This window comes from Hippopotamus amphibius, chromosome 2 (genome assembly GCF_030028045.1).
Source record: "Hippopotamus amphibius kiboko isolate mHipAmp2 chromosome 2, mHipAmp2.hap2, whole genome shotgun sequence".
Taxonomy (NCBI): Eukaryota; Metazoa; Chordata; class Mammalia; order Artiodactyla; family Hippopotamidae; genus Hippopotamus; species Hippopotamus amphibius.
The window spans coordinates 51,092,166-51,108,698 of record NC_080187.1 but is presented as its reverse complement, the minus strand read 5'-3'; the positions used below and the strand labels follow the sequence as shown (position 1 = coordinate 51,108,698).

Sequence of the window (16,533 nt, the reverse complement as noted above, 5' to 3'; positions counted from 1 at the left end):
CTGGGCTTCAGACCCAAGGGTTCAGGAAGGTTTATGAATCCACATAATTCATTCTCGGGCAGTGGAACACAGCAACTCTTCACACACAGGATCCAAAGCCCAGACACCAGGTCTGGGCATCCTCTGGCCCCCAAAAATCCTCTCTTAAAAAGATGAAAATCCACCCTGCCCCCCAAATCATCTACCATCCTCCCTGGTAGAGGACTAGCATGCTGCATTTGGGTGGCCCGACCTCAAGCCAGGGTGCCTAGCCCAGACTGAGTCTGGGCTCCATCAGGGCTGTTGCCGGGGTACATCTGTGCACGTGTGGCGGTCCTGCATAGGCTATCGATGACAGGGAGAATGGCGGAGCCAGATGGCTGGTTCACAGCCTGCCTCTGCTACTCTAACTGTGGGACCCTGGAAGGCTGCTCACCCCCTCCATGCCACAGTTCTCTCATGCATAACATGGGGATAATGACAGAACCCCCTTCACAAGATCAATGTGAGGATTCAATTAGTTATTACACAGAAAGTGCTTAGAACAGTACCTGGCAGAGGGTGAGCGAGCTTGATAAATGTTACTGTTACCAGCTCATTCAAGCAACAGACAGGAATTACTGGGAAGGTCTTTTTTTTTTTTTAAATGAAGAGCAAAATTTCTCCCTCAAACATCATTCCCACTTGAATGGTCCTTGATGGATCGAAGAGGCATACTGGACTACAGGTAAGGAGACTTGCGTTTTGGATCCAACATGGCCAGTTCTAGGCTGGGCAAAGCCCCTAGACTCAGAATCAGCAAAGGCAGGGAAGAGGGTCTTTGAGAGATTAATGGTTACTGCTGTTTTAGTCTAAGATTCTAAGACTTAAGACTGTGAATAGGTGACTTTATGGCCTTTCCTCCCCACTATTGTCTTACAGCCCAGTGCTTCCAATACCCAAAATGCTAAAAGATTCATGAACGACTCGGTGTTCAATATTTTCTTTTCAGCTCTTACCTTCAACGTAGGTTGGGAATGAAGCCAAGCTTTTTCTTGACTGTAATTAAGACAAAGAGGTTTCAAAAAGGGCAAAGCATGATGAAAAATGCATTAACACAACCATCCGTGCAACGTGAAAAATAAATACATCACCAATGACAGATATTAACCAGCTGTCAACTGTTTTTGGCTACAGAAAGTGAAGTGTGAATAAACATATGCATTTATTATTAAAGGTTACCCAAAACCCAGAACCATCCAGTCATATTTTAGATAGTCTAAGAATCCTACATTCTACAATCAGAGAGATGTCTGTCATTTAAAAAAATAACCCATGGTCCAAAATTCATAATCAGTAATAGCAACAAAAAGGGCTCAATTTGTATTCTTAAGAATCTGGGCATCTAAGTGAGAAACTGCTGATTAGTAAAGGCACAAATGAAATGATTATATGCTAAAATGTAGACTTCCGTTTGAGTATTTTATTCCACTTTAGGTCTTTGCTGCACTGATCTCTAACTGTGCTAAAAATGGTTGCTAGAGTTTTTCTTTCTTTCATCTCTTACTGATGTATTTTAGTTTAAAAAATCCATTACATAAGTTATTATGGTGTTATCTTAAAATAAGAACCCAATAAACAAAGAAGTAATTTAAAAACCCTGGAATTTTCTTACAGTGAGTAAAACCTCATAGCAAAGGTCTGTCTCCCAACAGCATCCTTGGAAGTGGATATAATCAGCTGGAAACCTTCTAGAACCTGACTGGATGGCAGTTTAAATGCTAGCTCTCAGAGGAGCAATACTTACCACTTGGTTCCTGTCTCAAGCAAAGGTCCTAGAGATAACTCTCAGTGCAGTAAGAGCAGGTAACTCATTCCTGCTTCAACCAGTAACAGAATTTGCAGCTGATATGTCTGGGGCGGGATGATGTGAGCATTATAGGAGAGTGGAGAGCTAATGTAAAAGAAAAGAGTCTCTAAAATGGGCAAAATCAGGGTTTGTATGACCAAGGGTTAGGTTTTCATTGCTAAGAATCTACCAGGTGTCAGCTGACCATTTCAGAACAAGACTCTCTAGTACAACATAGCTGCTCAGTAGGCTGACTTGAGTGGATGGTATACTCTGGGGTGCCTAGTGGACCCAAAGAGTGAAGGGCCCTGGATGACGGCTGGGATATCACGGGAAACGACTCCGTATCACAGCACTTTACACAGTGCTCTTCACCTGGAGGACGGGAATGGCTAAGGAATGACTAATTTGTTAATATTTGCACAACATTTTAAAAAACAGTAGTGTTAACTGTTATGTGAAAAATGGGAGGCAGAGAACCAATTTTAAGATTCTAAACTCAATCCAGGACAATGATAAGAATTCTCAACTAATCACACAATACACAATGCAGAGCAATCTCAGTAAACCTGCTGTAGATCTGCTCACTGGAATGAAATGGTTCCTCATACTAAAGATGGTGGGTTTCTGGTTTCAGAAAGGATCACCTTTACAGAAACTAAGGACATAAATTCACCAGGAATGAAAAGTTACTGGCATTTATGCAAAAATGCACACCTAGTGAAAACTAAGATTATGTGGACAGGAGAGAAGTCCAATTTCAATGATGCTTTACATTAATTTTACTTTCCATTTACTCATGTGAGAAGACAGGTCCAGTTGAGTGCCTGTTGGCTTAAATTCTGTTGCTTTAAAGAAAAAAATCTGTAACTTCATGGTATGCAGAGGAAAGCTAGCTTCTTCATAAGAGCCAAAGACTTTTAGATTATTATTTCCCAACCATTTCTCTGTCCTTGCCCTCAGCATCTAGGGGCAACGAGGGCTTTACTTTGTCTAATCAAAATGGTTTAGCCTCCAGGTACAACCAAGAAGCCAATTTATATTTTCTTGGGCTATTAGGATACTTTTCTGAATGCTAATCTCAAAGACAGTGTCCAGATTTTAGCAGAAGCTACAAAAGAATTGCTTTAGTCTATAGCTCTAAGAGCTGTCGTTTTATTTAGTCACAACGGAGGGCATTTGGTACATTCACTTAACTCTCTATTCATGAACTCATGACTGGCTTTCTTTCGTCTCTGGGGTAGTAAATTTCTTTTAAAGAGTTTTGTGAAATGAAAGAATCTCTAATTATTGCACACAAAGAGGATTTTCATCATTATTTCTAAAGATATGCAGAAACATGTGCCAAGTCCTGTAGGAACTGAGAAACTAACAAATTTGCCTTGCTTATTATATCTGATGAATAATCAAATGCTGAATATTCAGATGTGTGATTAGCCCTTTGTTTTCTCACATGTGGACAGAGATGAACATTAGTTGACCCTTAACATTCGAGAATTAATAAAACCACATTCAAGAAGATAAAGGCCAAAATCTTTGGGATGTTCCAGGAGGTCACACAAACCATGTGTAGAGCCTGGAGGCCTAAAAATTGCAATGATAACATACAAGCTACCCTGTCCATACAGTGTGTGACCTGCAAGTACTCTTCACCCCAGGGAGAGCAGACTGTGGTGTTAATAAGAGCCTAGGCTCTCCGGAGCTCCGGATTCAAAACCTGGCCCTACCACTTGTAAAATCTGGGACCTCAGGTAAGTTACTTGACCTCTCAGCTTCCTCCACTAACAAATGAGGACACATTCCTACCTCACAGAAGTATTTTAAGGATTAAATGAGTCACTATGTGATTTGCCTGGCCTGGTGCCCGAATGCCACAAATGCTCAAGAAACAGTAACTCTCAATACTGCTGTTATCACTACGGCTTTTCTCCTTACCATCCGTCCTCGCCTTTCCGTGTGCTATGAATAAAGCACAAGGCAACACTGGGGGTTGCAGGGCTGGCAGAAACTGTAAGCCCATTACTCCCGTTCCTGATCAAGACCAGAGTAGGACAAAGCACACTTCAAATCTGAATTCTAACGTTGGTGTCATGTCAGAGAAGGTCTCCTTATGTTTGTTTGGTTTAATATGAATAGATTAATGAAAACCACTTCTCCCCTGCATGAACAGTTAATGGCAAATGTATGTGTATTCAATGATACTTTAAGGGTAAATTTTAACTAAGAGTCCTTTTAGAAGCGATCTGCCACTCAGGTTAAAACAGAGATGGCTTTCTTCCACTGAATTTAACATAAAATTATTCGCAAAAGGAAGGAAGCTGAGACAATCATTCATTGTGTGGTTTAGCTCTTTAATGCCTGTCCTCGGTGTTGATTAGGCAGCATCTATATTTAGAATGAGCTCAGCCCACACGTAGATGACGGTGCAGGACAGTGTTTACCCGATGCCAGTTCATAAGTAGGTGGAAGTAGCAGTTAGTCAGGTGTAAAAGGACAACAGGTGCTGGAGAAGGCAATGGCTCCCTCTCAGGGAAAAAAACACCTGCCTGTTTCTAACCCCACAGCCCTTAGTGGGAACAAGCAGCATCTTCTCTCTCAAATATTCTCTGCCAGAGCTCAGCATGGCCTCCATCAGTAGGGTAACCATACGATTTGCTGTCCAAAGGGACACGTTAGGGCTGCACTTTCCAGCAGCCCCTAGCCACACACAGCTATTTACTTAAAATGGAATAAAATGCAAAATTCAGTTCCTCAGTGCCACTAGCCACATCTCAAGGGCTTGCTAGGCACATGTGGCTAGTGTCTACCATATAGAACAGTCCAGAAGTAAAATATTCGCGGCATCACAAAAGCTCTCTTGGACAGCGCTGCTTGAAGAAGTGAGAAGGGGTGCTCACCAGGTGTGCTGCTTGGACAACAGGTGTGAACCAGAACCACCCCAGGTAAGCAAGCATGATCAGTCACCCTGCTGTCATGAGAGGTATTGCACGTGCACCTGAAATAAATGAGTATTTAAGAAACAAGCCCCTTCCCCAAACTACACAACAACTGCACTGCCACAGCACGGAGGCCCGTAACCCCGCAAGGAAGGATGCTGCTGAACAGTTTCTGATGTCCCGTGCCCAAGAGAACTTGCTGCAATCAGAGAGATGTTCAGTAACCTCTGCCTCCAACACAGTAGCCACCAGTCATGTGTGGCTACTGAGCACTTGAAATGTGGCTAGTGTGCCTGAGGAAGTGACTTTTCCATTTTATTTATGAATTAAAATAGACACCTTGGCTCATGGCTATCAAATCAGCGGGCACGGCTTTCATCACCGAATTCCACACTGGAGAGATGAGAATTTTTCTCTCCAAGGTAATTTGGGTCGGCAGCTCCGTGGGAGGCTGGGGAAAGCATAAACCAGAACTAGAATAAAACATAAAAAGGCTGATGGCTTTTGAAACAAAATGGTTCCCTACCTCTTTATTTGTGGAGGCTTCCAAGGGGTCACTGGGATGAAGGGGTGTGCTCGAAGACTCTGCACCCAGGGGGGAGGAACTGCCGGGAGACGGGGACTGGAACACAGACAGCAAAGGAAAACACAGTGAGAATCACACAGGGAGGCACTGGGTGAACCGCCCGGCCCTGGGGGACCTGGGGAGAGAGGGACACACACAACTGAAGAACATTTCAGCGGTGAGAAAACTTCCTTGGAGAGGAAGTGACAAATGTACACAGCAGGCTCAGATCTGTCCAGCTTTCTTTACATTCCTGCCCTGTTCTCAAAGAAGCCCTTACAGGTCAGCGTCGCCCCCTCCCCCCCAGCCCCCACCACATTAGGCCAAGTGCTTAAACACAGCAAAAGCTGAATATCAAACTCAGAGCCCTAGAGGAAGAAAGCTAATAGTCGTATTCAAATGTTTGTGTTTTTAAAACATTTTTCTTATTGAAGGATACAAAGACTTTGGGTGCTAAATGTCTTATAAAATCACCTGCCCAAGAGTACCTGAATGAAAAAGGAAAAATTAAAACATGAATTTTTAGAGGCAGCTGGGACTGATTTTGATGACTAGAAGCCACACATGTAAAATATTTTATCCGATTTAATCCAGAGGCCACTGAAAACACACAGACACTTTGGCATCCGAACAACATTACCTTGGCTGCTCTTAGAAGAGTTAAAAACTTCTTTGTTAAATGATATGTTTAAAAATAAGACTTAGAAAAGGTTTGGAAAGCATGGTCCTCACCAGATGTGTTACTGCCCCAGGTGATCGACTCAGGCGCCCTGGGCAGGCCCTGCTTGAATGGATCTGAAGTTCCAGACCGGTGCCCCTAAAGCCCTGCTGACTGAATGACCACAGAAAGAAAACAAGCACAGGGATGGGATTAGTGCAGGTGCTGAAAACCCTCCCCAGCTGATTCCCAAACATTTCTGCATGCTCCCGAAATCTGGGGGGGGGATGAAGAGAATCTTCAGGTGAGGCACAGGGATGCTTAAGAAGTCTGTAGCCATGGTCCTCCGAGAGCAAGGACATGCTGCTTCACAGTTTGTTGTGATGTTTGATAGAGGGCAGAAAACAGAACCCAGGCAAGGATGTATTCTCTGAGGAAGCATGGGGCTGTGAGTGAGGAGAGGTATGTTCTGGGCAAAGAAAGCAAAAATCACACCAGCAGTAGCTTGAACCTGCTTCTGATCTCTGGAAACTGAGCCTCACGGGGAGGCGGAGGCACCGAGACATCAGGAACACACCTCTGCACAGGAAGGGAGGATGTTCTCAGAGCAATGGTGCTCAGGACGGGAGGGGACACGTTCATCTATAGGGGGGCGGGGTGGGGGTGGGGCTCAGCGAGCACTGTGTGACGTCGTAAAAACAATAAATCCTTTCCAAAAGGTCTCCAAATGAACGAAAGGATGATATGGTGAAATACAGTATTATGTACACAGGGTACTGTCTTGGCCTATTGCTGTGAGGCCTGGATTTGTTTCCCATGAGCTGATATGCCTGATTCTGAGCAGGGAGGTGAGGACCAATGATCCTCTTCAACACTCACATGCAGAAATCAGCTGCTCCACAGTTAGGCCAAGAGGATGCGCATTAGGTTAACATCAGACACAAAGGACCCAAGCCCCACAGTCCCTGGACACAAGAAAGGTGCCTTGTGTGCCTTTGAAAAGAACACACAGAATTTTTCACTTGGCACCCAAGAGAGTTGGTGAGGACTTGCTGAGTTAGCTCAATGTCTGGCCTACTCAAAATTAATGCAGTAAAATTTTCATGAGAATTTAATGCCTTTAAATTTCCCCAGTTTTTTCAAACTTGAAAAGCTTCCTTAGATATTTGTCTATTTTTCTGCAAGCGATTTTCTCTGTCACAAAGATTTTAAACATCTAGTCCCTGGGGAAGCCAGAGCAGCTGCCTTTTCTTTAATTGCTTGGTTTTAGGGCCATGTATCACCTTCATGAAAAAAAAAAAAGCTCCCAAAGTCTCCCACAGTGCCTATTTCTCTATTTTCTGTTGCAAATCTTCTAAAAATGGAGTCTTTGCAACATTGTGAGCACCAGGTCATCTCCACATGATGTGAGAAGACAGGTTCTCTGGAGATTGGGCTGGGATGCAGAAGAGGCAGGTCAGACCCCACAGTAAGGCTCAGTGACCAGTGCCAGGCACCCGCCATGGGACAGCAGAGAAGAGGCACAAATATGACTGTGGTGGGCACTGCTCTCACCAAGGCTCTCGTGGGGCCCATGCCAGCTTTTATCAGGAGCCACTTCCCTCAGACACTTGCGGCCTAGCCTTCTGCATGTAAATGAGGCCCGTTGGGCTTCCTCATATGTGAATATGCAGTTACTGACCTCCATTTAGAGAGTTCTCCCTCATTCTCTCCTTCGAAAGCACTCATCTTGCTGAAGCTTTCTCAGACTCTGTTCAAGGTATTATTCTCCCCTGATGGCATGTGCCAGGTTTTGCAATTATCTATTAATGTGTCTCTCTCCCCTCCCAAGAACTCTTTGGCAGGGCTCTTGTCTTATTCATCTTTGTAATCCAAGTGCCTAGCCTTGGGTCTTGTAAACAGGAGGCACCCAGTAAACCTTTACTGAATAAATGATGTCAATGTAGTTTCCAGCCTTACCACCTTTTCCAACTTGCACAGAAAGCAGTCAAACACTACTCTTTCGCATTATTTTTAGTAGTCAGTGGTAAGCCTCTTTCTGATATAAGACCCCTACACTGTTATGTGTAAAACGTTACATCTGCATTTTGAACTAGAGAAATGGCCTTTGCCTGTGAAGACTCTGACCTTAGCTCCAGCAAAGCTCCTTTAAAGCAGAAAACTGTCCCCATACGAGAGAGTACCCTACCTGGTGGAAACCTATTACCCACCACACCACTGCTGACAAAGTCAAGGTGGACAGATACCTTCAGAGCAGACACAGGTGTTAACGTCAACTCATCTCAAATGTCTGCTTTCAAAGCCCTTTGCCCCGCACCACCAACTTCTGCCTTGTTATGTGCTCAAGAGTGGACAGGAAACCAGTAATTGGATAATACTTTTTACTTTCAAAGAATGTACTGGAGGCAAAATTTAACCAACAAAATGATGCAAAAAGTAAAAACTATCATTACATATTTCTGTCTGGAGTCTCATGCCCTCTGGGTTACTGGGCAGATATCCAATTTTAGGCAAATAAGACCAAGGGTGGGAAGCAAATGTGGGCTTGGAATTCACAAAGGTAAATGCCATACGGGGCATCTTTAGGGCGGTAGTGTTCAAAGATGACTCAACAATTCCATGTTTTGGTAATTACAGGAGGTGCTAAGCTCAACAATTTGTCTTCTGCAGATTATGTTCTAGCAGATTCACCACAGCTCTGGGGTGCCACAAAGCAGAGCTGTCAGTCTTAAGACGTAGGCTCTTCAATGCCAGAACAAGAGAAGGATAGCCCAGACCTTAGGCCTAAGGATGCAATAGCATCCCAAGGGAAATCCAATCATTCACTTTCATTCCAACTGGACATCTCCTAGGGGCAAACAAACTGCTGGTGGTAGAGGTGAGACAGACGAATAGTTCATAGAACTTCCAGGCAATGCTTGTAGAGGAGAAAAGCAGTGCACGGATACTTATTATTCATGTATTCCTTCAACAGACATTTCAGTGCCTTCTTGTGTTCCCAGCACTGGGCCAGGGAAACAAAGAGGAAAATGATATTGTGGTCCTCTCCCCCACCCCTTCCCACGTAGTGGGAGGAGACATGTGAAGTCAGCGCCGTGGCAGGTGGCGAGGATATGAATTCATACATAGAGACACAGGGTTGGGAGGGATCACTTCTGCAGAAGGGAAGGGGTGTCTATCGGCAATGCTACATTGAGAAGGAATTGCTTCAGCTGAATCCTGAAAGCTGGGTGGTATTCATGCAGCAGGATGGGATGGGATAGGGAAGAGGTGGAAGGTGCTAGAAACAGAGGAAGGGAGAGCAGCACAGCTCTGCAGGGAAGGGAGAGATGAGCTGAAGATCAGGGCAGGGACCAGTCACTGGAGCCCCACTAGGTGACAAACTGTGTACTCTCTGCCCAGAGGGTATTTTCTTTGTGAGTCACTGGCCTATTGTCCTCATGGAAGAAATGTAGGCACTTTAATAACTGTTGCCTGAAGTGAGCTGGAAAATCTGGAGGGTTGAGGGGTTTGCTCTTCCCTTTCCCTAAATCCTCTTTCATCTTTGGACATCAGCATGAAGGAAAGAGTACCACCCAGAAAAGCTGACACGGTGTTAATGAGAACACCCTAAAGCCAAGGTAAAGGGCCCCTTGGCTCTTTCCAAATGGGCAGTGTTCTCTTCAGAAGGGCCTAAGGACTGAGGCAGGACTGAGAGCAAAGCTGTGATCTGGAGAGGAGTACAGGGATCTTGAAAGACTTTAGGAGGAATTCCAGTCAAAAGACACAAAAAAGTGAGTCTGACCTGGGCCATTCACTCCTTTATTTAACATGGAAGTGCTGATAGTGTCTGGGGAAGCCCAGATTCCTGACTGTGCCCAAGGAGCTCCTGGTCCAGCAGGGCACACAGACCTACAGACCCATGCAGGGTATCCTCCATAAGCGATGCCCCTGCCTGAGTCCCTAAGAAAAATAAAGGTCACCATGATGTAAAAACAGCCACTAAGGAGCCGACTACTGGCAAGGTTAGCGTCCACCTTAACGGCCTCCCTCCCAAACACTAGCATCTACCTGGTCCACGTCTTTGTCAGCTGCTCTCTGTTGACTGTTGGGACCATCTGGCATTTCTAGGCAAAACCAAAACAAAACAGCAACTGCACTAAACAGTAGATGTGCAAATGCTGCAAAAATAAAGGAAAAGCAGAATCTCAGAAAGTTGAAGGTGGAAAAGTTGGATAACTGCTTAAACCCACTACTGAAAAGTTGGTGGAGTTATACCAGTTAACAATTAAGAGAAAAATGGAAGGATGACGATGTTAGAGGTGCTTCAAAAGAGCATGATCGGAACATCTGATAATAAAGAGAGCCCTTGGGAAAAGTCTTTAAATGTTTTTCCTGAAATGGTCCTCTTTATGACTGAAAGGACTGTTACTGATCATGGTGCACAAGTCACGTGTGAATTGAAGGCAGTTTTACTGTATGACTCAATGACTTTTTTTGAGAAAAATTACAACTCCCCAAGTCAATACTTCTTCTTCAAGCTCATTCAACTCAGTAACAAAAAACCAAACAACCAAATTGAAAAATGGGCAGAAGATCCAAACAGACATTTCTCCAAAGAAGACAAACAGATTGCCAATGGGCACATGAAAAGATGCTCAGCATCACTAATTATTAGAGAAATGCAAATCAAAACTACAATGAGGTACCACCATCATTAAAAACTCTACAAATAACAAATGCTGAAGAGGGTGTGGAGAAAAGGGAACCCTCCTACACTGTTGGTGGGAATGTAAATTGGTGCAGTCACCATGGAAAACAGTATGGAGGTTCCTTAAAAAGCTAAAAATAGCATTACCATATGATCCAGCAATCCCACTCCTGGGCATATAATCCAGACAAAACTATAATTCAAAAAGATACGTGCACCCCTATGTTCATAGCAGCAATATCCACAATAGCCAAGACATGGAAATAACCCAAATTTACACTTGACAGATAAATGGATAAAGAAGACGTGGTACATACATGTCATATGTACCATACCATTCCATATAGATGGAATACTACTCAGCCACAAAAAAGAATGAAATAATGCCACTTGCAGTAATACAGATGGACCTAGAGATGATCATACTAAGTGAAGTCAGAAAGAGAAAGACAAATATCATATGATATCACATACGTGGAGTCTAAAATATGACTCAAATGAACTTATCTACAAAACAGAAACAGACTCACAGACATAGAAAATAGACTTGTGGTTGCCAAGGGAGTGGGACAGTGAGGGAGGGATGGATTGGGAGTTTGGGATTAGCAGATGCAAACTATTATATACAGGATGGATAAACAACAAGGTCCTACTGGGAACAGGGACAGGGAACTATATTCAATATCCTGTAATAAACCACAATGGAAAAGAATATGAAAAAGAATATATATGTATAACAATCACTTTTCAGTACAGCAGAAATTAACACATTATAAATCAACTATACTTCAATAAAATAAATTAAAAAGTACTTCTTTTCTAAGAATTCACATATGGATGAAATTACAACCAACCTGTTGTTAGTCAAAAGATAAACGAAGCTTATGTTTGTAATCTAAAAAATTGTTTTTCAAGGTAAAGTTCCAATCAAATCCCTTTCTCCCCATACTTACTTTAAAACTTTGGTCTTTGTTGTAAGTGAATTAATTTTAAGCAGGCCTTTGAAGGTACACTTATATAGGGGTCCTTTGGGGCACGCCTCCCTCTCCCCTGGTGGTTAAAATGTGACATGACAGCGGCCATAACAGGTAGGGGCAGAAGGGAGACGAGACCATCTGGGTCAGAGAAAGCTTTCAGTGGAGAAGACACAGCCTCTCCTGCCACATTGCCCAGGACTTGGACGGCCCTGAACAAAAGCCTGTTGATTGGTGGAAGTAAAAAAAGAAAAAAAAAATCAATCCGTTCCTAAGACACTGGGTCTAGTCTTCAAGGCCACCACGATCTGGCTTTCCAATATGAGGGTCTATTTTCAAAAGTATAGGTGATTATAGGGAACACAAAGTTACATTTTTCCTCTGAAAAAGACTGAGGTTTTACTTTTGTATTGTGGCAGAAAAAGTAAAACTGCAACTAAGGTTTCAGGATACTGAAGGAGATTAAGTGCTTGAGCCCCAGCCTCTGGCCGACCTGAGTGTGAATTCTGGCTTCACCACTCACAGCTGTGACCCTGAGCAGGTTCCCATCCTCTCTGATTCTCCTGACAACTGGGGAAAACTGTAACTACCCACCTCTTGGGGCTGACGTGAGGATCAACTGGTGACAATGCACACAGAGGGTCAGTTCAGTGCCTGGGCACGCACAAAACACCCAACCAATATCTGATAAGTCTTTTAGGATTCCAACAGTAACAAAAATTAGTCACCCCTATGGGGGAGTGTTCACAAGGACAACAGACACCCACGGGGAAGTTTTCTTCATCTCATCTCGTTTCCTTGCTCATTAACATTTTATTCATGAACAAAATTAAAAAGCACACAGAAGGCTCTATAAAAATCATACCACAAAGACTTTAATTTACAAGCCTCAAGACTTCTACTGGCATATTGGCAAGAACAGCTCATTACTGCCTATGGCTGGGGGGGTAATCACAACGGCTGTGTGCGATTTCCGGCATGTCCACCGTCTCCCACTCAAGACAGAATGTTGGAATACGAGGGTTGAGCGTGATACTACTACGGGGACTGATTTACAGAAGAGAATCGTGTGCATAACAGTGCTCTAGGGTTAATGGACGACAGCTCATGTATGACCATGACACACAGATACGGCACTGCTTAGGACACCTGGTGAAAGATCCCTGCCGGCTCTAGCCACGTTTAAGGAGTCCTGGTACATGTAGATCCAAGTCCACATTTCCTCCAAGGGAACTCAGTGACAAAAATTTCACGACAGTGAAGGGCAGGAGAAATAATTCTTTAAGATTACACAGTTTTACCAAGTCTATCTGGGACTGAATTATTTAGTAATGTCACCTATATGGAGCAACTCACAGAACCTGAAAATAAGGTGTTTTTTTTTTTAAGTCACCAAGGAGCCGACATACTATGTGTGACTTGAACACTAAGAACTCATGAACCTTCCTCACCAGTGTTATGGACTGCATCCCCTCAAACATACACGTCAAAATCCTTGCCTCCAGTGGGATGGTATTAGGAGGGGGGACCTCTGGGAGGTAACTAAGTCATGAGCAGGATTAGCGCCCTTATAAGAGACACAAGAGAACTTGCTTCCTCTCTCTCTGTGCTCCATCCTGGGAGGACACAGCAAGAAGACAGCCATCTGCAAACCAGGAAGAGAACCCTCACCAGAAACCGACCATGCTGGCACCCTGCCGTCAGTCTCCCCAGGCTCTAGAATGGTGAGAAACAGGTTTCTGAAGCCACTGGGTCTATAACATCTTGTTTCAGCAGCCCAAACTGAGTAAGACATCCTGAGACCTCTCACCAAGCACCTGTTTACACTCATTTTTAAAGACAGTTTTAACAAGCGCTGAGCCTCAATTCAAAAACCTTAGTGGTTCTTTTTTGCTTAAAGAATAAATCCTAGACTCTTTACCTTCGCACTTATGCATCCAAGGTTTGGTCTTAATTTCTTTGCCGTTTTCTGCCTTCCAGTTCCTATTCTCTGTCGTCAAGCCAAACTGAACTCCTCTCTGCTTCCTGTATATGACCTGTGAGTTTCTGCTCAGAGCCTTTGTTTATGCTCGTCTGAACCTCACATGTCCACAACCCTCCCAAGGCCCATTTCTGTTACCTTTTTCATGAAGTCTTTCCAATTCCCTTAGGTGAAAGGAATCCCTCTCCTATGAGGGACTGTATTGAGGCTTGTATTTTATCTGTGCCATTCTTATGGTGCATCACTTTCTCCCTTATATTTTATAAAATTATAATACTATTGGGTAATATTTTAATTACAATATTTTAATAAGCACCATGAAGACAGGATTTATGATTAATTTACATTTCCTTCTTCAGGTGCTTAATACAGGATTCCCCATAAAATATACAACAGGAGTTCAATAAATGTGTTGAATATATGGAAGGATGCACGGACACCAATCCTTTAGTATCAGAGGAAAAAGGAACCACAAAAAGGAAAAAGGTTTATATACAGAGTAGGTTCTGGACACATGTAGCACTGCATCTGTGCTCACACGGAAGTTTGCACCCACATGTAGCTCAGGGTTCTTGTCACTCTTTTTTTGAAAATTTATTTTATTGAAGTATAGCTGATTCACAATGTTGTGTTAATTTCTGCTGCACAGCAAAGTGATTCAGCTATACACATATATACATTCTTTTTCATATTCTTTTCCATTAGTTTGTCACAGGATATTGCATACAGTTCCCTGTGCTCTATAGCAGGACCTTGTTGATAATCCATCCTCTGTATAACAGTCTGCATCTGCTAATCCCAAACTCCCACTCCCTCCCTCTCCCTACCCCTTTTCATCCATAAGTCTGTTCTCTATGTCTGCTCTTTAATAATTCTTGATCACGGGCTATCTTCCTTCTTTGGCAGATTCTGCTTGCACATCTGCACCCTCAGATGATTAGAAGAGTCTTGCAGACACAGCAGGAACAAGTGTTCTCAAAGGTGGTACTTCATAGACTGTAATCAAGCATTTGGTCATTCAAGTCCTGTCCAGCCTGAACATGCTGGTTCCACTCCCTTTTCTTTATGGACTTTCAAAGGTGGGGGGTGGGTTGCCCAGGGCAGGCCCCAGCACATGCTCTAGTTTTCCTGGGAAACTTTTGTTTCTGGGGCTATGTGGGGGCATCTGTGCCCTGGGGGTCCTCAGATGCTTTTTCACTATGCACATCGGTCTAAGCAGCGTTATCCCTTTTCTCAAGCAAATGTATTCAATACGTTGTTTCCCTCACTGATCTAAGGTGTTTTAAATTAACCTATTCCATGTTACAATTATTAAAAAAACAAAAAACAAATATATGATTAGTTTTTTCTTGCTCCAAGATGTTTGTGCTTCTGAAAATCGAAACTGTTGAAGAAACCCGTAATTATTCACTCTCAATTCAAACTATATTATCAATGCACATTTGTATTTCCTTAATGTGGTGAAGCAGGAAAGTTAGCATAGGCATTGTAGGGGCATAATTATGTCATTAAAATGATAATAGCCTGGGCCTAATGAGGTGTTTTATATACACATTTATAATGGATTCAGTTAATACCAATGGAACATTTTGAGATAACTATCAGAATATTCTATTTCCATTCTCTTTTCCCACAGGGAAAGTGCTCCCGTTCTGAGCCCCACGTCTGTTAACCCCATGGCAAGGCTGTATTGTGAAGATTCAGCCCACCTCGTAGCTTGGAGAGAGACTTGCACTGCAGCAATCTCCTCAGAGAGGCTGTTTTCATCTTTGGGAACCACGCGGATCGCTCATTTTATCACCATCTAAAGGGCTCTAAGCTTCTGAAACCATGTTCTCAAAGGCAAAAAAAAAAAAAAAAAAAAAAAAAAATTGACTAGTTAACTATTAACTAGAGTCATCCCTGCAAGGTGGGATAACATCATCTGGTAAAGCTGATCTATAAATTGATGTTATTTTTTTTCCCCTCTGAAATAGCCTCACTGTATTTATTTGAAATGCATTACAACCTGTGATGGACAACTTGTGAGGAAGCCTGCTATTCATTTCTCCATCTAGGTCCATATTCCCTGTTGGTCCTCCTGCACTAGCATCCTCAGGCCACGTTGAACCTGAGTTCGGTGAGAGGAAAACCAAAGTGACTTTCAGTTTGTATTAAGAGATGCAGATAAGAGCTGTAATAACACATTATCTGCTAAGAACAACAACAGCTACCACTTGCGGACGGCTATGTGCCAGGCACTGTACAGCGTTCATTATCCCCATTAGCTCATTTATTAGCAAAGCAGTTCCTAATGCGCAAGGCACTATCTCCATTCAGTTTCATTAGCATCATGGAAGCAAAAGACACAACACAGAGCCGGGAATTAGAGGCTGCAGTGCCCAAAGGAACTCATTTATCAGAATACAGCAAATAACAACGCGATGCTGATGGAGAGGAAGGAAAGTGCACATCCTTCTAAGTGATCAAACAGCCTTTTCTCTTTTCAGGTCACCTTGCACTTGTGAGCAACAAGCAAACCTGATTACGTTTCTTCCCGTCCTATTCCTATTCCAGCTATGTTCACTTACTCCTACTATCAAGGGAAACACAGAGAACTTGCAATCTGACAGGACTGGGAGAAGAAAACCAACAGTAAAGCAGCAAACATAATTCTGAAGCCCAAGGATCCACCTACCTCATCTTCGTGACACTCAAATTGGTACATCCAGAAATTCTCCATCTTTACGGATGCTCTTTGGGTAGCAGGGCCAGCTCTTGTGCAACCACTTGTGAGCTGAGGCTAACTCCTGACCTCAGTGCGAGCCTGGTGGATTGTTTCCAGTGGTGTGAGATGCCCAAGTCAATAATGCAACTTGTAACAGGAGATGTGACCACCTCCCAGGGTGTCTGACCCAGATGCATTAACCCCTTGGTGCCTAG

The 16,533-nt window shown here is 43.3% G+C and overlaps 1 protein-coding gene across 5 annotated transcripts in view; it reads right to left on the bottom strand.

Annotated features, from left to right (window-relative positions):
- Window positions 1-16,533, bottom strand: part of APBA1 (amyloid beta precursor protein binding family A member 1) — a 213,308-nt gene that overhangs the window by 37,504 nt on the left and 159,271 nt on the right. For 4 of the 5 annotated variants that reach the window (XM_057724622.1, XM_057724621.1, XM_057724625.1 and 1 more), the window contains 2 exons: window positions 5,270-5,365; window positions 978-1,017 (listed from right to left, as the gene is read on the bottom strand). In XM_057724622.1, the coding sequence (XP_057580605.1) occupies window positions 978-1,017; window positions 5,270-5,365 (136 nt within the window). The remainder of the gene's footprint in view (window positions 1-977; window positions 1,018-5,269; window positions 5,366-16,533) is intronic. The other variant, XM_057724626.1, reaches the window with a different exon arrangement.